This window comes from Pipistrellus hanaki, assembly GCF_964339955.1.
Source record: "Pipistrellus hanaki genome assembly, chromosome: 3".
Lineage (NCBI taxonomy): Eukaryota > Metazoa > Chordata > Mammalia > Chiroptera > Vespertilionidae > Pipistrellus > Pipistrellus hanaki.
Genome location: NC_140505.1, coordinates 22052847 through 22080173, shown reverse-complemented (window position 1 = coordinate 22080173; position 27327 = coordinate 22052847). Strand labels below are relative to the sequence as shown.

Here is a 27327-nt window from a genome sequence, read left to right as displayed (position 1 = left end):
CCCCATTTTCCTTCTGGCAGAGCCCCAATTTTTTCACATATTCATCCTTCTCAGCTAAGCCATAAACTCCAGGGAGTGAGATATCCATCTCAGCATGAAGGACTGCATCATGATCTGAGTAAGCATTGGTCCTGTGTCCTTGTCAGTCACCATAATGGCTACTGAGATACAGGGCAAGATAGCTAAGGGTGGGCCTGGCACTTATGGGAATAGTTTTACTCAATCTTAAAAATAGACATAAAGAAAGATTGTTCTATCGCTGCAGGACATTATTGTGTCAGCATGAAGTGACTAGAGTTTGAGAAGGCTTCTCAGAGCCTTAAGGGGAGTTAGCCTAGAGCACAAATGAGACAGAGGAAGCACAGCAGTCCACAAAGATACAAAGAATCTAAGTATTTGTTGAATAGGCAAGACAATAACAAAACCAACCCTGGAGTTAATTTACTTCTCAACTTTTTCTATGAAAACAAAATCTTTATACCAGCTCATTTTGTGTTTTCTTTTACTTGCAGTTAAAAGCATCTGTCCAAAGTATATTTTTCTACATTTCTGATCACTTAGGGTGTCCTTGACACTTGTGATGGTCCTACTGGGGGCCAGTATGTCACCTGGGCTCATGAGCTAGAGAATGTAAGGCCTCCACCTTCATCAGAACCTGCTCCCAGAAGCTGGGCTCACTCGTCCAGGCACTTGAGGCAAGGGTTAGAAAATTGCTTCTGTAAAGGGCCAGAAGGTAAGTATTTGGGGATTTGTGAGACACACAGTTTCTGCTGTAGCTACTCAGTTCTGCTGTGGCAGTGCAAAAGCAGCCATTGATAACACAGCAAATGAGCACCGTGATCCAATAGACTTAGTTTTCAAAAATCAAGCAGTGCCCTGGCCGGTGTGGCTTAGCTGGTTGAGCACTTTCCCAGGCATTAAAAGGTTGCCACTTTGATTCCTGGTCAGGGCACATGCCCAGGTTGTGGGTATGCTTCCCGGTAGGGGGTGCGCAGGAAGCAACTGATAGATGTTTCTCTCTTGCATGTGCTCTCCCATCCTCTCTCTCTAAAAATCAATAAAACTATTTTTTAAAAAAAGTATGCAGTGGGTCAGATTTGGGCTGTAGCCATACTTGGTCAACCTCTGACCTAAAATACAATCTCAGCCAATTGTGGATAATCAAGGCTGTTGGGGCACAGAGCAGCTAACTATGAGATTGTTGCCTGACTCCCATTTTCACTCCTAGGGTTGTCTGTGCTCTGATTCAAGGGCTATCTGCAGTAAGAGGGTGGAAAGGCCAAAAGTCAAGAGAGAGAAAATTGAGGAACAAGAGGTTTATATAATTGACTGTCTATTTAATCAGTTACTGAATAATTGACAGTTGGCTCCGTTTTTCGAAACCATTTGTCCCTTGCACTTGATGTGGCTGACAGAATGAAAAAAACACATCTGGAGCAGTTTTTCCCTGAGTCCATCTGCTTAAGCACAAAACATCTTTGACCAACTAAAGGCAACATGATTAGCCATCAGAGTTGCACAAAAGCAGGTGCATCTGGGTTGTCTGTGCAAGAATGTTATTCTAATTAGGGAAATAGGAAAGGCTTGATTTCTGAAAGTGCTAGCCTGTCATACTTAGCCAGGGTATTATTTGAGATAATGAACTCTGTCAAACAACATGGGGTAATGGAAATCAGGTAAAAGATTGATCTAGGAAAGCACCAGTGATGAGTATCTGTTGAGAAAATAAAAGAGGCAAAGCAGAGTGTAAATTGGAGAATCCTGGCTTAGATGGTATAATGATGAAAATTATAAAATATATATTTGTGTATAAGACATATTCAGAAGAATATTTCCTAATTTTTACAAAACGCTTCTCTTTTTAAAATATGTTTTTATGAAATTTTAGAGAGAAAGGAAGAGAGAGGGTTAGAAAAACATTGATGAGAAAAACATCACTGATTGGCTGCCTCCTGCCTCTTGCATAGCCACCCCACCAGGGATTGAGCTCACCACCTGGGCATGTGCCATGACCGGGAATTGAACTGGCAACCTTTGTGTTTCTGGTTAAATGTTCAACCACTGAGCCCACCAGCCAGGCCAAAATCCTTCTCTTATCTCTTACTTTCCCTGTTTCTTTAAATGCAAACTGACTCTGACAATAGGTGGAAATGAAATCACTATCTTAAAATAGTTCCTCAGTGCACATAGCCCCAGAGTATAGCGTCCCAGTGGGTGGTTTGATGGGTCCTCCCCTGTGATTGCCACTCGGGATCAGAAAAGGCTAAGCCTGGTGCTTTTAAGCAACTGTCCCTTGCACCCCATTTAGAAGTGTCTGTTGCATCACACTAATAATGCTATCGCAAGATGTGTATACCCAGCACCTTAGAGCATTCTGACTAATCCAAACATACAGATAGAAAATAGAACAAAAGACCCCCACCTCCACCCCTTTAAGAAGCGCCTCAGGAAAGACATTACCTTGGCTTTGTTTCTAATCAGGTCCTCTCTGCCTCTTTGGAGAATGCATGAACAAGGCCATCAGGAGACATGAATTCCTCTACCTCTTCCATATCGCTCTCCCCACATCCCGATTGCCACTTTACAATTAATTGAAAAACCTGTGCTTTTAATTTGCTGCCAGGTGACTTAGCAGGAATAAATACACTTGCAGGTGTCTCAGGAAGTGCAACTCGAATGTCTGGTAATTCCGAAATGACTTCCTTCTTGAGTGCGCTCCCTGAGGCGTGGCTCCTAATGAGGCAGCTTTTCTATGGAGAAGTGGTCCACTTGCGAGTCGCGGAGAGGTGGAAAAGGAGCCGTCACTCCAGCTTTTTTGGTGGAAAACATAGAGTAGAACAGGAACTATAATATTGATTTCCGATCCTTCCATTAATAAACTGCTTTATAGATGAGCATAGGGAGCTAAGAATATCAGATCACCCCCTCACTTCAGGTCTTGAGCCTCTTTGGGTCCTGGTTTCTGCTCCCTGTTCACTCCATCTCCTCCCTTCAAGTACACCACTCTGCATTTCCCCCCTTCTCCAAACTCTGCTGTCTCCTTTCTCATATCCTGTGTCTCTCATGCTTGGCAAAATCTTGATCACCCTTCAAAACCCAGTTTGAATATTTCTCCTTTAAGAAGGCTGGGCCTCCCTTTGTCTATTTAGAGCAGTGGTTCTCAACCTTCCTCATGCCGGGACCCTTTCATGCAGTTCCTCATGTTGTGGTGACCCACAACCATAAAATTATTTTCGTTGCTACTTCATAAGTGTGATTTTGCTACTGTTATGAATCGTAATGTAAATATCTGTGTTTTCTTATGATCTTAGGTTGAGAACCGCTAGTAGGATCTCCTAAGACCATCGGAAAACATAGATATTTACATTACGATTCATTAACAGTAGCAAAATTACAGTTATGAAGTAGCAACGAAAATAATTTTATGGTTGGGGGTCACCACAACATGAGGAACTACACTAAAGGGTCATGGCATTAGAAAGGTTGAGAACCACTGACTTAGAACATATCAAGCACATTGAGACCGACTGACCCAGTTATATGGCATTCTTTCTCCTTTCACCGTGAGCTCCTGAAGGTAATAATCTGTACCTTTATATGTCTTTGTTACCTGTCATATAGTAGATGATGAATAAATATCTGAAGCCAAGTCAGACAGCTGAAAAGCCAGATGTCATCTTAAAACACTGTCCAGTGATGTCCTGATCTACAAAAACAGGTTGGAACAAATCAAACTTTTTTTTAGAAGGCTGACGGAGCACAATACCTATGTGCAAGTTAATAAGCTTCAGATCTTATTGAAAACCAAGAAAATAATTTTTTATCCTGACTTCCTTTGAGGCTTGGGCCCACCATAGATAGCACATCTGGCTGCTTGAATGGTTTTGTCATCCCCACCACTCCCCATCCTATTTGGATTATTTTACCAAATGCAGTCCTGGAGTGTGATCAGCCTGCCTGCTTTCATGTGATTGTCTATCGCCAGGGCAACTCTGCTGGGTAGTCGAGAAGGAGAGCATTGGGGGGTGCCTTTTGTATAGAGAGACCAGAGTGCAGAGGAAATAGTCCAGAGGACAGGAAAACACTGAAATGCCAACTAAGCAGGATGGTTTTAGGAAAACCATCTTAGCTGGGTGCAAGGTGCAGGGTTGCTTATCACGAGACTTGAGAAGGCAGTGTTGCATGTGGCGGTGGGATGGCAGTTACTCAGCGGATTGCATTGACATTTTCAGAACATTTCAGCACAGTCCTTCCCATCAGCAGCATCTACCTTCAAGACAAAGGTAAAATATATATATATATATATTCCCTGCCCCCCTCAATAGTGGCCAATGTACAAAAGTATTGTGTTCCAATAATTCATTGGTAAATCCATTGCCTGAAATTTGGAGCCTTTTTTTCACTAGAGAAATAATATAAAAGCTGGTTAGATTTCCATCTGGTCCATTAATCTTCCATGATGTACCTAAGGTAGAGAATCAATAGAAGCCTTTGTAGTTGTACCTAAGCAATCTTTACAATATGATTCCCATGGAGAGGTCTCTTTGGGAACTCAAATATGGATGTTCATTCTCCCCTCTTTTTCTTGCCTGTCTGAGATGGCTTCTAGGTCCTTAGTATTCACAGGCAATGCTTTGAGGGCTACAATCCTGAATTTCAGTTGGATTCTTACTTTTTAAACCAGTTATACTTCTTATGCTAAGACTGTGTATGTTGGGGACCGGAAGACTAGCTTATGATAGGTAGAAGACTAGCTTATGATAGGTAGAGATAGGTAACTGGAGTTTGCTTCCACCTGTCAGTTTTCTTCTGTTTGTAGATTCTCGTCATTTCACTGGTGTTTAATTCAGACTATTGTATTTCCCATAGTTAGCTCCTGTTCATGTGCAGGAGGGTTGTTGTTGGTATTCCAAGTCTGGCTTTTCCCCTTGGGGTTTCATCACATAGTTTAATTTTGTGGATCACAGGAAAAAAGTGATTATTAAGTTTTTAATAATAATTTAAATATGGCTTTATCATATTTGATGCCATTTTATTTAAGGACACATTTTCTTTATAAAGAAAAGCAGATAGTGCTACAAAAATTATTCAATGCATAAGAAGAGAGGTGCAGAGTGGCTTTAAGATATTTGTGATCCAACTGTGTATTTATCTAATTATAAATACAAATGTTCTTCCTACTAAGACGCTTTTAGCTGAAAGCTCTAAAATGCAGACACATGATTCAGCTCTAAGATGAAGCTCTATGGTTCAGAAAACCTCTACCCTCAGGGTCACCTTTAGGCTTAAAAATAGCTTCCTGATAACATTTGTTATTCTGCCTCTGAGCCTCTCTCTCCACCCCCTTTCCCTCTTTCAGATTAAGCTGTTAGGAGACAGGGACTTCTAAAAGAGTCTACCCGATGATTCTGAAATTTTATCAGGCTGGTGACCTAGCCGGGCCATTGATGTCACACTCCCTGTCATCCTTTGCCTGTAACTCAAATAGATGATGACAGGATGGAGGGGGGGGATGATGCAAGGGCTTCTGACCTCAGACCAACACTTGTATTAACCCAGAGCAGTCATAACACCTTCTATAAATTAAAAATAAATTTATTAAGAAAAGTTTCAGGACACTTGCCCTGAGTGGTACACAAATCCTAGAACCATTCATACTCAGTAACAGGACTGATTGTACAGTCACTGGTGACAAGGATCACTTGAGTGAGATTGCTTTCAATTGTATCATTAATGGTGCTGGTGTTTTCAAACAAATTCTGAAACTCAGTAACATGGCCAAGAATTTTGTTAGATTGTTCAGAGGCAGGCATCTTTTATTACTTTGGAATTAGAGAAAGCCAAGTCCATTGTTGACCCAAACTCTTGGGAAGCAGATTACATAGATGGTTGTCTGGTCCTACTAAAGAGGACAGACCAGAACTGTCTCCAAGTTTTAATGCCAAGTCAGAAGTACCCGGGGGAAGGGCAGGGGCTGCTGAGAAGTATGGGGGTTTGTGTTCTTTGCACATGAAAAAGCTTTGAGAACTTCTCCATACAACTTGTTGTCTTCAGTTGCATATTTCCTGTTGCTTTCTCTAATGTGTTTTTTATTCAAATCTTAACAACTCATGTAAACTTATGAATTGAAAAAAGGAAAAATGTCACTTTGGTGTAATGAATTTAAGAAGAGCCCCAGTTTTATGGGCTTGAACCTTTTCTCATCTGGGTGGTCAGTGTTTTTAAGTCTCTTCAAGAATCAGTCTTGGATACTTGTTTCTTCCACTTGTAAGAGTCCCTGGGATTTCAGGTCAATGCCACATGACGAATATCATTGGAAATGGAACATGAATTTATAGGAACGTGAGAGACAATTGTTTCCACCCAGGAAGCCATTTTTATTTTTATTTTATTTTATTTTTTTGTATCCCTAGAAACCTTATCTATAGAGCACACTTGGGAACCTTTGTCTGGACAGGCTGTTTGCAAACTTAACTTTTGTCTATAGGTTTTTGTTTGTACCTCTCTCTCACCTCTGTGGAGGTCAATCAAGTGTGAAAAAGGGTGGGAAGCTGGCGAATAAGTAATTATAAGTAATTGTTATTAAGAGGATTCTATCTCCTTGAATAATTATCTCATGGACAATTTCTGTTTTTCCCATCTTTGCCTAGAATTTCTTCATACTACATAGTAATTTTTTTCAATAATGAATGATTATAGTTTTCTAAACCATTTGTCATTTGGCCATCTGGAAAGTATTGTTACAAAGAATTGGCCTACAATACACCGGCTTACTTGTATCTTCAGGAATAGGAATCAGGAGGGCTTGTTTAGATTGTCCAGTTCATTTGGATCCCAAATGGATTTCTTGCTCCAACTCCAGTCCTACCTAGGAGGGAGCCAAAGTCTGGTAAGGCCAGCCCACCTTCTGAGGCAGGCTGGTGGATTGCATAAAGGGTTTCTTTATGTTTAAGGCAGAAATGCTATCATAGGCTGTTGTGCTAGTTCATTAATAGCTATTTATAAGTGTCTATTCTATATGAAGTTCCAATCCAGAAGCTGGCAGGAATGAACAAAAGAGAACTAAGAATCAAAATACTAAATGCAGTATGCTATCCTGAAATGGATCCTGGCACAGAAAAAGAATATAAATAGAAAAACTGGCAAAATCTGAATAGAGTCTGGGGTTTAGGTCATAGTAATATTAATTTCTTGTTTTTAAGAATGCATCATGGTTATATAAGATGATCCATTAGGGGAAGCTGAATGCAGGGAATCTGGGGACTCTGTACTATTGTCACAACTTTTCTGTACATTTAAAATTATTCCAAAATAAAAGATTTATTTAAAAACTAAATAAGAAGGAACATACACACAGTAAGCTTACTCTGCTAAATTTGATTCCTGTTTAATGTTGAAAGAGTGCCTGAAATTCTAACTATGGGATTTTTTTCAAGGAATACACATTATTATCGAATGTTATATTTTGCATATTTCCCACTAGAAGGTATTTTTTTTTTTTGGGGGGGGGGTGGTATAGATTGCGTAGTTGAACTGACACAGAAAAGCTAGTGAATATGATTTGTTCTGACCTTTTTATACAGTCTGCATCAGAGACCAAGTACATTTAAATGGTAAATGAGAATCTCAGAATACCTTCCATCTGGCCTCTTCAAACTGGGACTCAAGGGCCTTCAGTGTGTGCAAGATTTAATAGCAAAAGCATGATTCCACCCTACTGAGAAAAGATGGTATTACTGAGCAATCAAAGATAAAATTACAGGATTATAAAAGAGATACAGAATGTTTCAGCTGGTCTCCTGGTTAAAAAGAAATTACTCAGAACTTGTGGTAGAAAGACAGTGTTTTATATCTACAGAGATTAATTTATCAGCGAAACAACTTCACCCTGATAGGTATGCTTGTAGTTGAGAGAATCAGAGGGAAAAATAGATCTGCATGCGGTCTATCTGCATCCCACACTAGAGAAATTGTAATTGACCCCACCCCAGGCCAGTCTAGCCAGCTAGCAAAGTAAATGAGCCTGCTAGGTGTTGATATGTTGAAGAGACCCAGCCTGTGGAAACCTCCAGAGAGCAAAAAACAGTAATGAAGATGTGCCCTCAATCAAACTGACTTTCCCTTAAGTAAAGGCAGGAAGAGTCCAAGGAACCAACTCCTGCAGTATATTTAGGGCATCCTTTGGATAGGGCAGAATCCCCTAGAGCACTTGGTCCTATGGGAAGAATTTCTGATGCAGCATCTCTTAGGTGGGGGCCTGGGAATTTGCAGCAAGTTCTCCAGTGATGCTGATCCTGCAGACCTGGGTACTACAATTTAAAAATTGAAAAGAGAGAGGAAAGGAGAGAGAGAGAGAGAGAGAGAGAGAGAGAGAGAGAGAGAGAGAGAGAGAGAGAGAGAGAGAGAGAGAGGGAGAGAGAGAGAGATTAAACAAAAGGGGATCACCTAGGACTCAAGCCCATGATGTATTAGCGTATGCACTAAAACCGACTGAGCAACACCAGCCAGGGCCTCCATTGATTTTTTTGTTTGTTCTTTAGTTTCCTAGTGTGTGATGATAGAGACAGCTGTGGGAACTGGTGTAAAAAGTTCCTGTTTCTGATTGTTTTCTCTGTAGGTAGTTGAGGAGTGGAAGTGGCATTTGGAGCGGTAAAGACATGCAACCACGTGCATTTGAAGATTTGGGCAGAAAGCAAGCCTCTTCTTGCTGCCTTGGCAGTTTCCTTTCATGCCTTGTCAGGTCAGGGTGTTGCTAGACTTGCAGCTTTTTGGGAAGTTTAAATAGATGTGGAAATTGACCGCAGGGGACCCAGGTTATTGAGGCGTCTCATGCTGGTGGCTCCGCTTTCTAGACACATCCCTGTAGATCTGCCTCATCTTTGCTGGGTTTCTTCCCAGAGAGCTGAAAAGGAATCTCATCTGAAATTGCCTGATCTCTCTCCTTTTAACTCTCAACTTCCAAAATAGTGGGAATAGAGATTTGCTCATTCTTTCTTTTTAAAATATTTTAATATGTTTTTCAAACTTTTTTTTTTAATTAAAAAGGAATGCATAGTAAATATGGAGTGTTTAGACAATTTATAAAAAGCCAAGAGAAGTTTAATTTTATGTAAATGTACATATATAAACTTTTAAATATTTAGAGTCATGCCTTTCTAGTTTGTTTCACTCTTCTTCCCTCCCCTACCTTAGGAATATATGAATAAATAAAACCCATGCATATGTATGCAAATGTATATTTACATATATTTAAATATGTGTGTGTGTGTGTGTGTGTGTGTGTGTGTGTGTGAGTGTGTGTAGACTGTGCTGGTTGTTGCCTGTAGATCCTCTGCATCTCATCATCGTAAAAGCCAGTGTCTTTACTATGACTTACCAGGTCCTGCATGGTTTACACCATGCCTCCCGTTGTCTCCTGACCTACTGCTACACAGTTCTTCTTGCTAATTAATCTATGAACACATTGGTCACCCTCATGCTCAGTGTCTTTCTAGTGGCTGTTTCCAGTACTTAGAATGCTCTTCCTCCAGATATGTGTGTGAGCAGTTCTTTACTTCTTCAAGTCTTTATTCAAAAGTACCTTCCTCAAGGCTTTTTGGATCACATTAAAATTTCACACATATCTTCCCACAGACTTCTTATTTCCCTTTTATTTTTTTTCTCCTCTTTGGCAATTATGACAAATACAATATATATTTCACTTACTTATTAATTATTACCAGCTTTCCCAATGATCAGGTATGTTCTATGACAGGGGTTATCACCTGGGTCGTTCCTTGCACTGTCCCCAGTGCACAGTTGACACACTATAAATACCTGTTTAAAAATATCAAATGAATGAGTCTAGCCTCAGGAATCAAATTCCATGTCCTTTAATATCACCTGTCATGGTTTTAATAGCTTTGTTTTTATTTAATGACTATTTTTCTCCCACTAATATGTAATATACCATGTTTCATTAAATATTATTTTTATACCTAAATACCACATTTTGTTCAAGAATTTTCCTTTGATATTTTTAATAAACATTCATTTTGCTGTTGTAATCAGCCAAATAACCTTGTATGTATTTACTCAAATTTCTGATACTTCCCATAGGATAAATATTCAGAAATGAAATTTCTGGGTCCACAAGGAAATGTATGTAAGGTTTTTTATACACCTTATCAAATCTCTCTTCATAAGGGCTGCATCTTTCTCACAACAGAGATTTAGAATGCTCATTTCTGTTCAACTTTCATAATACTAGGTACTTTTTTTCAAAAGCTTCCAATTCTATGAGTAAAATAATAATTCATTAAAATTTGTATGCTTCTTAGATTAGTGGTAAAAATAGATATTTTTCATATTTTTTATTGAACATGTATATTTCTTCTATACATTTTTATTTTATGTTTTCTACTTAAATTGGGAGAGGGTGATTAGTTTTCTTTTAGTGTTTTACAAGTGCTGCTTATATAGATAAGCATTAAAAATATATATGGTTAATTTTATTTGCCATTTGCTTTTAAATGTCTTCATATGTTTCTTGATACAGAGTACATTAAAGTTTATGTAATGGAGTACATGTATTTTTTTTTCTGTATTGAATTGCTTCTCATTTTATGCTTTAAAAGTTTAACACCTCCTAAGATTATATAAATATTTCTATATGTTCTAGTTATTTTATGACTTTATTATTTTCCTCCAATTGTTATTCAATCTTTTAATTCTATTTATTGGATAATGTCATTTTCCTCACTGACTTGAAATTCCCCTTTATTACATATTAATTTGAAAGTATTGTTTGACTGTTTCTGCTCTAATTTTGTTTTATTAACTTGCAACTTTCTATAGCAGAAACCCACTTTAAAAATTAGCGTTTTATAATATTTTCTTATATTAGGCTAAATCACTTCTCATTTTTAATTTTTAAAATGATTTCACCTCTCTACTATGACCTTTTTTCCTTGCAGAAGAAATTTAGAAAATTTCCCCCCAACTTCCAGTGGTTAAGTTTGTAGCAATCTATACTAATAAAAGGGTAATATGCAAATTGGTTAGGATGTCCTCACAGTAAAGACAGAATAGCAGGCTGTATGGGGTGACAAGGCTGGCAGGGTGTTAGTTAGGGAAGACCAAACAACCGAGCAGCAGGCTGCATGGGGTGACCAGGCCTGCGGGGGTGCAGTGAAGGGCAACCAGGCCGGCATGTGGGGCAGTTAGGAACCAGTGGTCCCGAATTATGAGAGGGATGTCCGACTGCTGGTTTAGGTCTGACCCCTGGGATCAAGTTTAAACCGGCAGTCGGACATCCCCCAAGGGGCCCTGAATTGGAGAGGGTGCACACTGGGCTGAGGAGGAACCCCTCTCCCCCATGCACAAATTTTGTGCACCGGGCCTCTAATTTTATAAATAAATTTGAGAAATGATGACTTCTCCTGGTATCTGACTGGCTAATCCTCAATCCCTTCATTAGAGCTATTATTAGTTGTGGCTTGATTTGCACAGCTTCTGACCAATTCCTAGTTTCCTCAAGTTCCACTTGACAGTCAAGCTCTGTTTTTCTGGTGCCATCCTTTTGTACCTTTGCTGCCTCGTTTCCAAAATTAGGAGTCAGAGCCTCGTGTTAAAGCTGTGATTCCCAGGGTGCTGAGCCACTGCAGCTTTATCTGTCTCTGTCTCTGTGGCCCATTGCTTTTGATGAGACGGGAAGCTACATTCACCAGTGTATAGTGGATCAATTGCATTTATCTGCCCAGATGACAACTAGGAATGAATGTCGCAGAATGGATGTGGAAGGATGATAGGCAATCAATGTTATATCAGTTCGGGAACAATATGATAGATAAAGGATAGCTGTTCAGTCCCCTGCCCCCACCCCCTCCTACAAATCTGGTCTGGGGAAAGGACAGTGGTGAGGCAGATAGTGTCATTTTAGTTTTTGTTTCAAGAGTCTCTTTCTTTCTTTTTTTTTTTTTTTTTGACAAGCAAGCCTGGGTAAGCATGTGATAAAAACAAAGGCCTATTCTTTTCTTTTTATTATTATTATTATTAAGGTATTACATATGTGTCCTTATTCCCCCATTGTCCCCCCCAACTCCCCCACTCTTTCCCTCACCCCCATGGTGTCTGTGTCCATTGGTTAAGCTTATATGCATGCGTATTAGTCCTTTGGTTGATCTCTCCCCCTTACCTCCACCCTCCCCTATCTTCCCTCTGAGGTTTGATGGTCTGATCGATGCTTCTCTGTCTCTGGATCTGTTTTTGTTCATCAGCTTATGTTTTTCATTATATTCCTTTTGTTCTAAGTCAGGCACCATTCTAAATACTTTTCACATATAAATTGATTTAATCCTCCCAACTACACTGGAAGGGAAATTCTATTATTATTCTACTTTAAGGGCTTACCTCAGTTGAACTCCTCATACTTTATAGCAGGTAGGAATTCACTTTAACTTCAGGCATCAGACAGTCTATAAAATTAATTTTTAGTGTGTTTTCATCTTTTTCAGTCTTCATTAATATTTTAGAGTCATACTTAGGGAGATAGTTAGGGCTGCTAGTCAGGTGCATTTTAAACAGGAAATTCATCTTTTTTTATTTAACCTTTTATTAAAAAGTAAAACACAGACACAAAATTAAAAAAAATAGGTCCATCACTTAATGAATTCTAAGGCAAACACTCTTGTAACCCTACCCAGGTCAAGAGAATATGTCTTTGCCATCATCTCAGGACCTCCTCTATTTGCTCCATCCTTATCTGCATCCTCTTTGTTTCACCAAAAGAAACCACTATCCTGCCTTTTCAGAAGTTTTCTTGCCTGTTTTTTTTTTTTTTTTTTGTGTGTGTGTGTGTGTGTAGTTTTATGATAAAGTATGCCTCCCAGTAATCATAGGTTAGTCTTGCCCAATTTTTAAAAACTTTATGTATAATGTTATCTATTTGACTTTGCAGATTCTTTCTCCACTGTCTTCTTTATAACATACCTGTAGAAGAACTTGGGGCCATTTGCCCTATAGAGTTTTCTAAAGTGTAGGTTTTGCTGGTTATGTATTTCTGGTCCTACTCAACACATGTCTCTGTTTTTTCTATTCCCTCCAAGTTGGCATATGGATCCAGAAACTTGATAGGATTTGATATGGATGCATTGGCCAGACAGTGAGTGGTGTTGAGTTCTTTTATCCAAAGGCACATGATATCTGAATGTCTCTCCTTTTGTGATGTTAAGAGGTATTTATACTCAATGCCTTAAAGCCAGTAATTCACTGGAGGTTAAATAATTGTTTTATTCTATTATTTATTTTTCATTGATTAATTGGAATATTTTTGAACAAGCATAGTTCCTCATTTACTAATTGGTATTCTGTGCGGCAGTTTTTTTATTTTTTATTTTATTTTAGAAAAGGCAGAACAATTGCTTCATTCTTTCCTTTTATTTACCAATTTTTCAATTAAGGAACTGGTTCACTATTAATCTACAAAGGTGACCAAATAGGATTTTAAGAAATATCCTTGTGAACAAATGCATTTAATAGGTTTTGCCAATCACAATTACTATCTCTTTTGAAGTTCAACATTTCCCATCTTTCATCAGAGGCTTTCCCATTGAAGCCTCTTCAAATTTGTCCCTGAGTCCTTGTGTCCTGACTGTAGTAGTCTTTGATAGCTTTCTCGTTATCTAGGATGGAGTAGAACAGGCTATGTGAAAGAGGACAATGGGAGACACGATTGCTCAGGACCTGTACTCAGTCAGGAAGCAATCCTGTAGGTCTTTTGTTCCCATTGCAGCGGTAGAGGAGAGGAGAATTCTTTCCTGCCTGCTGCATCTTTTCAAAATTAAATACCAGACAACATGCATAACACAATAATTGGTTGCATTGATTGAACATTTAAACTTACTACCAGGTATGTGCTAATAGATACAGTTATTTCTGCTTCTAGCAATAGGAATGAGGTGTCTCTTGCCTTTAGGTGTAGCTCAGTAGTGGCTGCAGTTAGGGTTCCAGTATAACAATGAAACGTCTTTAGCCAGTTATCTGAATTTCAAAGATATCCAGTTAGTGCTCAGAGGAATTTTATATACTACAAGGAGACAACATAAGCAAAATAATTATCCTTATTTTTTCCTTTATGTAATGGCTTTGGCTTCCAAGTATAAGATCTTAAGAAAAGAAAATTAAATTTATGTTTCAAATTTTAGTATTTCTTTGGGCTTTCTATCAATAAATCGTTTAAATGCATCTCTTAGGCTTTTTCTATAACAGCTTTATTGAAACATAGTACTTGTATCATGCAGTTTACATATTTAAAGTGTTCAAGTTTTATTCACAGAGTTGTATATCCATCACCATAATAAATTTATCATCACCAAAAAAGAAACCCTGTACCTGTTAGAAGTTGCTCCTCATTTGCCCTGACCTCTCCCTTCTCATCCCTCTATTTTTAGACAATCACTAATCTACTTTCTGTCTTTATAGATTTTTTTACATTAAAAATTTCACGTAATGGAACCTTATAATATATAGTCTTTCATGATTACCTTCTTTCACTTAGTATAACATTTTCAAGGTTCATTTGTGCTATGGAATTCATCAGTACTTTATTTTTTTATTACTGATAATAGGCAGTTGTATGTGTATGGCACATTTTATTTACCTAGCCTTCAGGTAAATAAAATGTGGATAAATTGGTTGTTTTTTTACTTTTGGGTTATTATGAAATATACAGCTATGAATATTTATGTACCTGTTTTTTATATGAACATGTATTTTTATTTCTCTCAAATGAAATATACATTTGATTCCCATTTTATGATATTTATGTTCTATAAAGTCACCAATTAGCAAATACTGAGCCATTCAAAATTAAATACCAGACTCTAAGTAAATACTGAATTAGCAAATACTGAGCCATTGCTCCTCGAGGAAATATAGGGTTAAGTTCTGAAGCCGCTGGTTACAAGACTTTTGCCAACCAATCAATATATAACCTTGTTTGATGCGTGTTTCCACTTAAAGATGTCTTATTTAATATATACTTCTTACAAATAATTGATTACATGTAGTATTTCTTTATAATAAAACACTAGCTGAAAGGGGTTTAACATTTTCTTGACTCTAGTTAATATGGTAAATGTCACTGGCTTTTAACCTTTCAAGGATGCTTTTTCTTATCAGTCATTATCTCATGAATCCACAAATTTTGCCACTTCATAGTTTCATCATGTGCTATTGACATCTTTAGCATTTTCTGAGTGGTCTCACAGACACATCTGGAATTTCCTCCTTTTTATTCTAGAAGTACAGTATTGTGAGGTGATTAACATTTAATTCATAGCCAACATATCTATTTCTCATGCCTGAATGAAGCTTATTTACCATACGTATTTTCTTTTTAAAGTCCATCACAATCTTCTTGTGCTTCAGAACACTAGACAGCAGCTTAGCATTACCCTTGGGAGTAATTTTAAGCAGCAAAATCACCAAGGAAAAGTACAAACAGCAAAAACGTGGCATGAAGTAGACCATGAAAAGACACTATTTACATTCCAAGAGATGAAACTAGGCAGACCATGGCCTTGCTCAACCTCAGCTGGGAATGGGAGTGCCAGATGACTCATTCTTTTTTTTGTCCTTTGTATGTATCCATACCATAAATGACCAGAAAAATGACATGGTATTGATTTGGGGTTACAAATAAATATTTGCAAGCAGGTAAACTCATATGTGTGTGAATAATGAAGATTGTACCTAGAAGTGAAATTGCTAGATCATATGATAACACCATGTTTAAAGTTTGGATGAACTGGCAGATGGTTTTCCAATGTTGCTGTGCTATTTTACATTCTCACCAGAAGTATTGCTAATTCTCCACACTCTTGCTAATACTTTTTATTACTAACCATTTTTGTTGTTTTTGTTCTGGCTATCTTAGGGTTATGAAGTGGTAGCTTGCTGTGATTTGATTTGCATTTTTTTCTGATGGTTAATGATATCTAGCATTTTTTTTCAGGTTGTTATTGGCCATTTGTATATCTTTTTTATTTTTAAAAATGTCTATTTAGATCCTTAGTTCATTTTTTAATTTGTGTAATTTTTAATAATAAGAGTTGGAGACTTTGATACTGCACTTTCAATAATAGGTAGAACAATTATGCAGAAGGTTGATAAGAAAATCAAAGAAAAGAGATGTCTTAACTAGTTTCAATAGACATCTATAGAATTACCTAGTTTTCCCTTCCATTCTGTTAGATTTTGCTTCATATATTTGTAACTGCATGCATGTATATGATTGTTATATTTTCATGAAGAGTTGGCACTTCAATATTATAAAATTCTCCCTTTTATCCCTTGCAATAAATTTTGTTTTAATATTTTATTTTATCTGATATTAGCATTGCTACTATGGCTTTCTTATGGATGCTGTTTACATGGTGTATGTTTATATCTTTTCATTTCAACCCATATGTATCATTGAATTTAAAGTATCTCCTTATATGCAATATATGGATTGATCACTTTTTTATCCAGCCTTACCATTTCAATTTTGATTATATTCTATAATACTTTCATATTTAGTGTTATTATTTTTACAGTTAGATTTATGTATACCATTTTACTTTTATTTTTTAAATGAATCTTGTCTTTTTTGTTTCTTATTTCTCCAATGCAATTATATGTTGAATTGAGAGGATATTTTGTATTATAACATTTTAATTTCTTTAGTGATTTTTCCTTATATTATTTTAAAATTATTTCTTTAGTGGTTGTTCTGGAGCTTACCATATAATTTTCAACCTATCAAAATTTACTTAAGATTTAATTAGCTTAATTTAAGCAAGATATAGAAATATTATTCCTGTATAGCTGTCTTCTATCTTTCCTCCTTTTGTGCTAATATTGTTGTACATTTTCCATCTGTATGTTACAATTCAACAATATATTGTTATAATTACTTTTACATAATTTTATCTTCTAAAGAAGTTTATAAAAGAAATAAGACCAATATATATTTAAATATATATATATATTTTTTTTTATTGATTTTGTACAGAGAGGAAGGGAGAGAGATAGAGAGTTAGAAACATCGATGAGAGAGAGTCATCGATCAGCTGCCTCTTGCACACCCCCTACTGGGGATGTGCCCGCAACCAAGGTACATGCCCTTGACCGGAATCGAACCCGGGACCCTTCAGTCCCCAAGCCGACGCTCTATCCATTGAGCCAAACCGGTCTCGGCAAGACCAATATATATTTAATGTGTGTTAACTTTATTGATCCTTTATGGTTCTCATAATTTTTTTTTCTGTGAATTAGAATTAGAATCTGGTGCCATTTTCTTACTTAAGTACAATTTTGCTGTCACCTACATCCTTTGTGCTATTAGTGTCAAATACCTTATATTTTTCTATATGTCATTGGCCCAACTATACAAATATTTACATATGATTTCATACCTATACTTTGTAAATTAGTTAAGGGAAGAAAGAAGACATATGCCTATATTCTGTTTTTTATAATTATATAATTATTTTTACTGGTGCTTTTTGGTTTTGTTTGCTTTAATGAGATTCAAATTACTGTCTGGTGTCACTTGTTTTCAGCATAAAGAACTTCTTTTAGAAGTTCAGGTAAGATCTTACATGAACAATTACTAGCAACAATTACTCTGAGTCTAAAAGAAATCTCTAAATGTCTTTATTTCACTTTTTTTTTTATTTAAATATAAGGTTGCTGAATATAAGATTCTTAGTTTATATATTTTTCCTTTCAGCATTTTGAATATATCATCCCATTAACTTCTGGCCACCATTGTTTCTAATGAAAAATCAGCTGTTAATCTTATCTTGTTCTCTTGAATTTAATGAGTTGTTTTTCTCTGGGTGCTTCAGAATTTTCTCTTTGCTTTTGGTTGTCAGTATTTCAACCATGATATAGCTGGGTGTGGATCATTTGCGCTTATCCTACTTGAATTTATTTAAAATATTGGATGTGTGGATAAATGTTTTCTAAATATTTGGGAAGTTTTCAGTCATTAACTCTGTAAATATTGTTTGCTGCTCCTTTTTCTTTCATTCACCTCTGATACTCCCATATTATGCATATGGTGTTCTTAATGATGTCCCACATTTCTTTGACAATTTAATTTTCTTCATTCCTTTTTCCTCTATTTTTTCAGTTACATAATCTCTATTGATCTATTTTTAAGTTACTAATTCTTTTTTCTGTAAATTGAAATCTATCAATGGCACTCTCTAGTGAATTTTTTATTTCAATTATTATATTTTTAACTCCAGAACTTTGATTTAATTTTTTATTTATTGATATTCTCTATTTGATAATGTATTGGCACCGTACAATACATTACTTATTTAAACATGACTTCTTTTAATTCTTTGAACACACTTATTCTTTGAAGTTTCTGATATTGTTTCGAAGTCTTTGCCAGTTAAAACAAGTATCTGCCCCTCCCCCCTTTCTTCTGTTTAGTGATTACACTTTTCTTTTTCTTTTTTTTTTTCTGTTTTCATATTTTTAAGTTTGCTGCTATTGTTGAAACTGGATATTTAGGTAATACATTGTAGCAGTGCTGTATTTTTATTCCTTCATCCTCCAGGGATTGTTTTTGTTTGCTCATTTCTTTGACCAATGTCTTGGCTAAACTATTTTAATCATCATTTCCTTAATAATGGGCAGCTACCCATATCATTGCTCAGAGGAGCAGCCTTAGGAATGTGCACAGTCACTGTGTGACAACTAAAGGTTTTAAAAGATTTCCTTTGTTTCTTTTTCTGGTCTCCCCTGTTAAATTGCCTCTCTCTGCTGGAATCATACCTAGAATGTAGGTATTACTAATTGCTAGATAACTGCTCAGTTGTTTTCGTCAGTGCTCTAGGATATAAATGCTCCATAGTCTGATCTAATTAAATTAATTTCTTTTTGTAGGGTTAGCTTTTGAGGCAAATCTTTGAAGTTCTGACTCCAGAATGGCTGTCGTTAGCTGTCTTTTTTTCCTGGTCCTCTCTGGTAAACTAGCTGGCCTATGGTTTAGCTTATTGCTTTAAGGGAGCTATCTGCTTTGTCTTAATTAGTTACCATCAAAATCTCCATTGGTTTTTAGAGCACCCCTGGACTCTATTTCAAATAAAGTCAGTTCCTTTGGGGAGAGTTTATGAGCTCTCTGTTCTTATGGACTTACTTTTCTTTATCTGGTCTTATTGAAAAATAAAACCTCTTCATAGAGCTAGGGACAGGGACAGTGGCATGACTCTCTCAGAGTGAAACCCCAGCTTTATTAGCTGGGCAGAGGTGGCAGCCTCTGGTCTTCTCAGCTTATCTGTCCTGGCAGGGACAGATAAGCATGTGTGCTGAGGCAATGGCAATCAGAGTTACAGTATTCTTAGCCTGCTGTGCTTAGGATAGAGCTTCTGTCTTATACATGAGGGTGAGTAGAAGGAGAGAGTACTTGATTCTATGGCTACATTACCAAGAATTTAGCTTTTTCAACTTAGAAATGAAGGTAATGTGATTAATTTAGATGGCCTTTCCTTCATGTTTTCCCTTAACTGGGAGCTGATGGGTCAAGGAGCTCTATTTTCTTGACCCCACCCAACCATCATGTGGAACTGAGGGCTGCTGGGGAGATAGATAGTTGTAGCTGCAGTTCTTACCGAAATTTAGTATATTTTATTAAACAAATATTCCTTAATTTGCCATTTGCTCTTAGGAAAATTTCCAGAGACTTAAAAGAATTGTTTATTTTTTAAGAAGTAATTTTTACTAGTTATGGTTGTTTGCTGGGGAGCAGTTTCAGAGAAGGCCTTACTCTGAAATACTGGAAATGAAAGTCTCTCTCTTAGACTTTTTATATTTATCTAAAGTATAAGAAAATGAAGGCAATTATTTAAATTAAATTTTAGAAATCTTAAAGTGAAAGGCCTTCTTGGATTAGATTTCTGGGCAGAATCATCTAGGGTTTTTCACTGTGATTGAATTCTTCTAAAAACTTCTTAGCTTTGCAAAAATGCTTTTACTAAGCAGACTTAGGATACTCTACAAATATATACATTTTTCAGAAATGTGGACATTGCACTAAAAAAGTCTGACTTACTTATTGCCTCTAGTATGAAATCCATATTTTAAGACAATCTTAGTTTTCTTCTTCATTTACTTGATACCTTGGGGCCATTCTCAACTTTTTAAGCCAGAAACTTTAAATGTATTCATTGAAGTCAGTTAATCAAACTTTATGGAGTTCTCCCCTGGACAACCTATCAACATTGCTCTGGGTACAGTGGGAGACTTCAATATAGATATTATATATATTTGCAAAGAACCATTGATTGGGAATTTATTGTACATAAGGAAGAAGGCACAATTAAATTCTTTCTCTTTGCAGGCACTTGGTTTATATTTAGATTTTTTTCCTAAGTAGTTTTTTTTTTCACGAAGATCATTAAAGTAGTCAGAAGAGGTGATATTTACAATCTGCTCCTTTAATAAAATATCCCGTAAGCATGTCCTATTGGCCTCAGTGCCACCTAACTTCTCAAGGCATCAGGGCCTTCTACTGTCAAGTACCCAAACTTTCTTGGTCCCTCATTTATAATTATGGCATAACTACATCCCATGGTATCTACTTTCATAATGATTGGTTCTCCTTTTCTATTATTATTTGACTCTCCTATATGACGATGGGAATAATATTGCCGAGGTAAGCAGAAATCTAGGAATATATATTAAAACTATGATGAAACTAACAAATTTAGGAGAAAAATTTCTTACTTAAACCCTCAGGTTAGGAATAAATTGTTGATGCCTATTTTTTTTTCTTTTTAGTTATCTTCCTGTCAGTCTGAAAGAATTTGGATAATAACAAGACCCCCATGTGTTATCTGTTTTCATTTTTTACTTATGTCATTCAAATTATTAACTTCATAAAACAATTCAGAACTCCATTCATTCAGTAAACAACTAAAGGTCCCCCTGTCTGGCAAGCATTGTGCTAAGTGTTGGGGCTTTAATATCAGTGAGATTATTTTTTTGATCTTCAAAGAATTTTATAGGCTCACGAGGGAAACAAATATGGAAACAAATAAATGTATTAGTGTTCTATGGTAAAAGAATTATGTACAGGGCAGATAGAAGACCACAAGGTCAATGCTTACTTCTGCAGAACAGTAGAGAGGTCAGAAGAATCTTCACCTTCAGGAAATGATGACTAAACTGCGCCATGAAGACAAATTTTGAAAAGACTGAATTAGACAAAAAAGTGATGAATAAAAGCATTTCAGGCATGGGAAAGGTTTGAAGAAAAAAACCTCCACACAGATAGACTTATCTTAATGGTCTTTTAACCTTAGAATTATGAGGATGTAAGTCCAAGAGAAGACTCTGTTTCCTTGATTATAATACTTTTATTTTTATTTTTGCTCTGACTTCTCCAAGTCTCCTGGTCTCAACGTCCTTGGTAACAGAGAGCAGTGCCGTTTTTATCTAGTACGGAATCTAATATTTAGTGGTTTCTTAAAAATGTGTTGAATGAATCAATGACATAAAACATCCACATTAAGGCCAATTCTTTGCCCTGGAAATTAATTCTGAGTATGCTTCACATCATGATACCAAACCCTATTTCTGGGTTTCTGGCCTTTCATTAGAGAAGGACTGCTTCCTGCCGCCACGTTTGGCTGTACTTTCATTGGAAGTAGCAGCAAGGATGTGCAAATTCCCATAGATATCGATGGTGGGTTAAACTTTGGCTTATGATCTTGTGTTTCATTTTAAGAAAAATTATATACCTTGAGGCATATCATGCATAAATAGATCAAAAATTGATAATTCAAGCTGCTCCTTTCATTTTAACAACCTTTATTCCATTATTTTTAATTTTATTAAATAAAAAAATGTAGCACTGATACCTTCTAACACATAGCACATAATAGGAAAGTATCTTTCATTCCTCCTGGCCTATCACCTCCTCGTTTACTGGTCTTGACCCCTTAGCAACACCACAATTTGTTATTTCTGGGCATTCCTGGGCTCTGCCCCCTCCACGGGTTATGTGTCAGCTCTAGTGCTTGGTGGGAGAGGTAGGTGAGGAGAAGCCAACTCTCCCCGTTCCTGCCTGGCCTAGTCAGTCTTCACTGTAGACCACCCAAGGATATAAAAATGTTTATGGCTTTTTTTTTTCCAATGGGAGAAAAACTCAAAACATCTTGACTTGAAATGCTCAGCAAAGTCATGCTCAGTGGGCACAGCTCTCAGTGACCATCCAGGTGTCCTGCCCTAAGGTGAGTCTCTTTCCAGGAGAGGACATTTGGGGGAGCCCTTCTCTCTCCACAGGATCCATTTTCTCTCACTGGCCACCCCCAAACCCCCAGCAGTACCTTCCCTCACATCTGATTCATTAACTATACTAAAAGGTGACACTCTGATGTTTAATATTCTAAGATCAAGAGAATAAATTGCAGTAGGTATACCTTTGTAACTCCAAATCACACAGATTCCCTTTTGAAGTCTCTCACTTCCCCTCCTCCCCTGAACTTCAAGCCAGCCCCTGGAACACATATGCTCTCCACCACCACCTCCCGCCCCCCCGCCTGCCACACACACACTCACACCCTCTTCAACCACCACACACCACCCCTCCTAAGAACTAAGGCTAATTATCACAGAAATTACAGACTAAAGTCTTAAAGAAGGAAGAGCTAGTTTTCTGCAACATAATTTTTAAAAAATATTTTGATTTTTTTTTTTTTTTTTTTTTTTTTTTTTATAGAGAGGAAGGGAGAGGGATAGAGAGTTAGAAACATCGATGAGAGAGAATCATCCATCAGCTGCCTCTTGCACACCCCCTACTGGGGATGTGCCCACAACCAAGGTGCATGCCCTTGACCTGAATGGAACCTGAGACCTTTCAGTCCCCAGGCCGATGCTCTATCCACTGAGCCAAACTGGTTTTGGCTTCTGCCATATAATTTGCAAGGCAATACTCTCTCCAGCAGTCTGGACATCTTATTATTATGCAAAAAAAATACACAGTATAATTCCCTGTCTGCATCCCTTCCTCACCCTAATCCTTCTCCCCATGCCATTTTAAATTGCACTCCCTGGGCTGGCTAGAACTAAGAGAAGGTCCTGTTGTGGGGCCGGAGACTCACCCAGGGCCTGCGCAAACAAAGAGATGCTTTGCTATTGCTGTTCCATTAAGGAATAGATTAACTCCTTATCTGAGAGTCCACTTTACCCTCAATTTCCAACGAGGCAGGAGGGGAGCCAATGGATTAATGTTCCCCTGGCAAAATATAGGCAATTGATGGTGTGTGTACAATAGCCTGGTCACATGGGCCGACAAAGGATTTCTTTTTTTTTTCTTTCTGATTCACGTTTCATTTTCATCAAATCTTACAAAAAAATAAAAATCAAGCTGGATTTCAGTTTTTGGGTGTGTGGCATTTAATCACGTTTGTGAAGAAAAGGAAAAATTACACAAACGCACATAGAAAATTCTGCCAGCACGGTCACCGGCGCTTATAGGTACACAAATTAATTATGAAAAATGTTCAAGTTCTTAAATAAATCTTAAACATTCCCTTTGAACACATGGCCCTGGAGCCTGGTGATGCTAAAATTGGTCAAAGGAAGAGCTGAATGTCAAATGATAATTTCTGCTAAATAATTCAGGTCACCCGAACTCTGATATTTTACCTATTTTAATGAGTATAATGGTGCAATTAGAGGCTGTTTTCCTCACGGCAGCCAGACACAATATGTTCTCGCCTAATTGTGGGCTCCTTTTGCTCCTGGTAATTCCTATCTGAACATTTGTCCTATATTCTCAGTGCCTGGCAGTGGCAGCCAAGAAATAAATGTGGGGTGAAGTCAGGAACTGAGTTAAGTTTTGATGCTTAATCTTGAAGCACCAAGAGATTGCAGAGCAAAAACGAGACATTTCCATAAGAAAGTCTGTGGCCAGTTTCATCTGCCACAGAATGGAATGGGAATAAAGACATCTCAGGACTTGGGCTTCTCTCTAATGTTATCTTTTTTTCTTTTTTCCTCCCCTGGCAGGGAAGTGGTGCTGATATGGTGGATAAGAACAAGTGCTGCACACTCTGCAACATGTCTTTTACCTCAGCGGTGGTGGCCGACTCCCATTATCAAGGCAAAATCCATGCCAAAAGGTTAAAGCTGTTGCTAGGAGAGAAAACTCCGCTAAAGGCTACAGGTATGTGTGTGATGCAAGTAATCGAGGGGAGACGCTAGAGTTCAAGCAGCATGCCTGTCTCCTTCATTCTGCTCCCTCTTCAGGGGTGGCTGCCAGAATCGGAGATTCATAAGCAGATGTCCTTCCAAAGCTAAAGGGAGGGGGCAGGTACCCCTGGCAGAGCTGACTGTCATGGGCCGTGAAGTCCAATAGCAGGTGCTCCTTCTGAACCTGGCTCCTTTAGATCTGTGATCTGGCAGCTTGCAATTCCTGAAAGGCTGAGTACCTCCTGCAAGCTGTTGTCTGTCGTACTTATTATATGTTATGTAAGATATTGTATCTATTATGCAGAGAACACTGTTCTTCCCTAGCTTCTGTCTGCAATCAGTATGGTAACGGAGCGTGTGCTGGGTGTAGCGGGTACAATCCCTTCCAGGCCTGTTGGTGCGGGGTATCCTGCAGGGAAGAGGAAATCTGCAGTTACGAAAAACATTTTTGTTTGCAGACAGCTAAGTTGTTTTTTTTTGTTTGTTATTTTTTAAAGAAATTTTCTATTTAAAATAAGGTGTTTTAAATATAAATCTTAAGTCCTTATTTTCAGATGTTAAATATTATTTGCCACAATTTTGAAAAATACAGTTTTTATTGATTTTAGAGAGGAAGGGAGAGGGGAGCGAGAGAAACATCAGTGATGAGAGAGAATCATTGATTGGTTGCCTCCTGCATGCCCCGCTAGTGAAGATTGAGCCCACAACCCAGGCATGTGCCCTGACAGGGAATCGAACCATGACCTCTTGGTGAACAGGTTGCTGCTCAACTACTGAGCCGCACCAGCCAGGCTATTTGCTATAAATCAAATAATCCATTATTATTTATTTAATTACTGAGGGAACTTTGGTTTTAACATTACATGAATTCCAGGTGCTCATCACCTAAGGTCTAGTTTCTATCTGTCTCTGCACCTTTGACTGCCTTTACCCATTTCACCCTCTCTCTCCTCCTCCTCTGGTTACCACCAATCTATTGCCTGCATGAATGAGTTTTTATTTTTGTACGTTCATTTTTGTATTTTTTTTCCTTCACAATTGAATAAAATCACATGTTTTTCCCCCCTTTCTCATCTGGCTTATTCAATGAGCATACAAGACCCATCAATGCTCTAACAAATGACAACATTTCATCTCTTTTTTTGAGATTTAAACCTATTAACTTTCACAATAAAAAACTTACATATTGATAGCATTTGGCCTTCAAATTGCTTAACTAAATATTTTTTTAGGAGCCTGTCAAAGCACAAAACTAAAAATACTGTTTTAATTTAATCAAGGTAGGCTATTTGAACAAGGCGTACATTATGGTGAAGATGTTAACTAGAATAGGTTGTAATCCCAAGAAGTTGGGGGCGTATTTCATGATGTCTATTCTTTCAATGCAATTAAAATTTAGCAGTTCATTTTACCCTGCTGTCTAATGAGTCGTGCATAAATCGTGGGTGTAATTCTTTTTTAAATGGTATTTTGCAATTTGGAGACTGTATAAAACAATACTTGGCTTTTTCCCTCAGCATTGTTTTTCTTAGGAGAAAGATCTTCTTTTACTTGGAGAATAGCAAGAAATCTTTTCACTGTATTTTTCTACTTAGTCTAACAAAAGGATACTGTTTTTGCAAAGGTGGCTTTGACATTCAGCTATAGGATAGGGTTGTGAAACATGAAATCTGGTGACAAGCTCAGCCTATTTGGGGACATACTCTGTGTATGAGCATTTGATAAGCAACCCCTTGATTGAAATTCCTGATTCTTGCTCTTCCAAAGTTTGGATGCTCACCTTGTAACCTACACCCCTTCAAATATCTTAAAATAGACACCTCAAAGAAACAGTCCCTGGAAAATGTTTCTGTTTTCCATGAATGAGCAACTAGATCATTTGTTCTCTCTGCCTCAGCAGAGGATTGCTATTAAATTTAAGTTTAGAGGTAGAGATGGAAGAGAAGCTGTGTCATTGTTTATCACATTAAGTAGCAAATGGAGAGTCATTATTTCTATAGAAAAAAATCCCCACGTGGCAAAAATAGTTCTTTGTGAATTTAAATATATCCTCAAGATCGCCAAGTGCAAGTGTGTTTTCCTGGATTCAAATACCCTCAGAGCTGTAAATAGAACTTGGCTGTAATTTGTTAGTTGCCATCAATATTTCAAAAGAAAAATCAAAAGCACTTAAGCTAAAATCTTTATGTAGTTCCTTTGCTTTGGCGTCCATAGAACTGGCCCAGTCCTCACTGTGGCAGAAATCAGGTTGCTGGATAGGCAAGTAGGGGATGGGGGTGGGGTGGGTGGAAGAGCACTCCCTGTGTGCGGGGCTGTGGGAAACAGCATCCCCCTTGCTCAGAGTTCCCAGGCTGCACATCACTGTTCTAAAGCTTATCTTCTCACCCATTTTCTTCTAATGATGCTTCGAGCAGAAAGGGTCTTGAAAAGTGGCAACATCCGATAGACCTGAAGGGTTTGGGAAGTGGAATTGGTCCTTTGGCTTGGGTTAGTGTCAACCCAGCTGCTGGCAGTGAGCAAAGGAAGCGGTATATCGTGATAAAGAGAGGTGAGTCCTTAGGTAAAAGTATAAGCAGAGGGTAGGCTAGGGAGATGTGGCACAGGATAGGGTTTGAGGGCTTGCTAAGGAGGGTAGAACCTAGCAATGGAGAGTCTGGATATGGCGGTCCTGCAGAGGCTCAGGCAGGGCACCAGCATCAGGAAGGTCTGGCAGGAGGAAGCAAGGTCCTGGCTGCCGTTGCATGGTTTAGGGCAGTGGTCGGCAAACTCATTAGTCAACAGAGCCAAATATCAACAGTACAAGGATTGAAATTTCTTTTGAGAGCCACATTTTTTAAACTTAAACTATGTAGGTAGGGACATTGTTATTAACTTAATTAGGGTACATGGTATTTTGTGGAAGAGCCACACTCAAGGGGCCAAAGAGCCACATGTAGCTCGCAAGCCACAGTGTGCCGATCGCTGTTCTAGGGAAAGGAAGAGATGTTACAAGCATTGCAGGGCATCCTTATTTAAGAGCACTGGGCTGATAACCAAGCATAAAGAACATGTCAAAACCCTGATTCCCAGACCTAGGCTATAGGTGAGGGC

At 37.7% G+C, this 27327-nt stretch overlaps 1 protein-coding gene across 3 annotated transcripts in view; it reads left to right on the top strand.

The window, feature by feature from the left end:
* ZMAT4 (zinc finger matrin-type 4) overlaps positions 1-27327 on the top strand; it is a 320194-nt gene that overhangs the window by 160965 nt on the left and 131902 nt on the right. For all 3 annotated transcript variants that reach the window (XM_084879762.1, XM_084879761.1, XM_084879760.1), the window contains one exon: positions 24055-24211. In XM_084879762.1, the coding sequence (XP_084735888.1) occupies positions 24055-24211 (157 nt within the window). The remainder of the gene's footprint in view (positions 1-24054; positions 24212-27327) is intronic.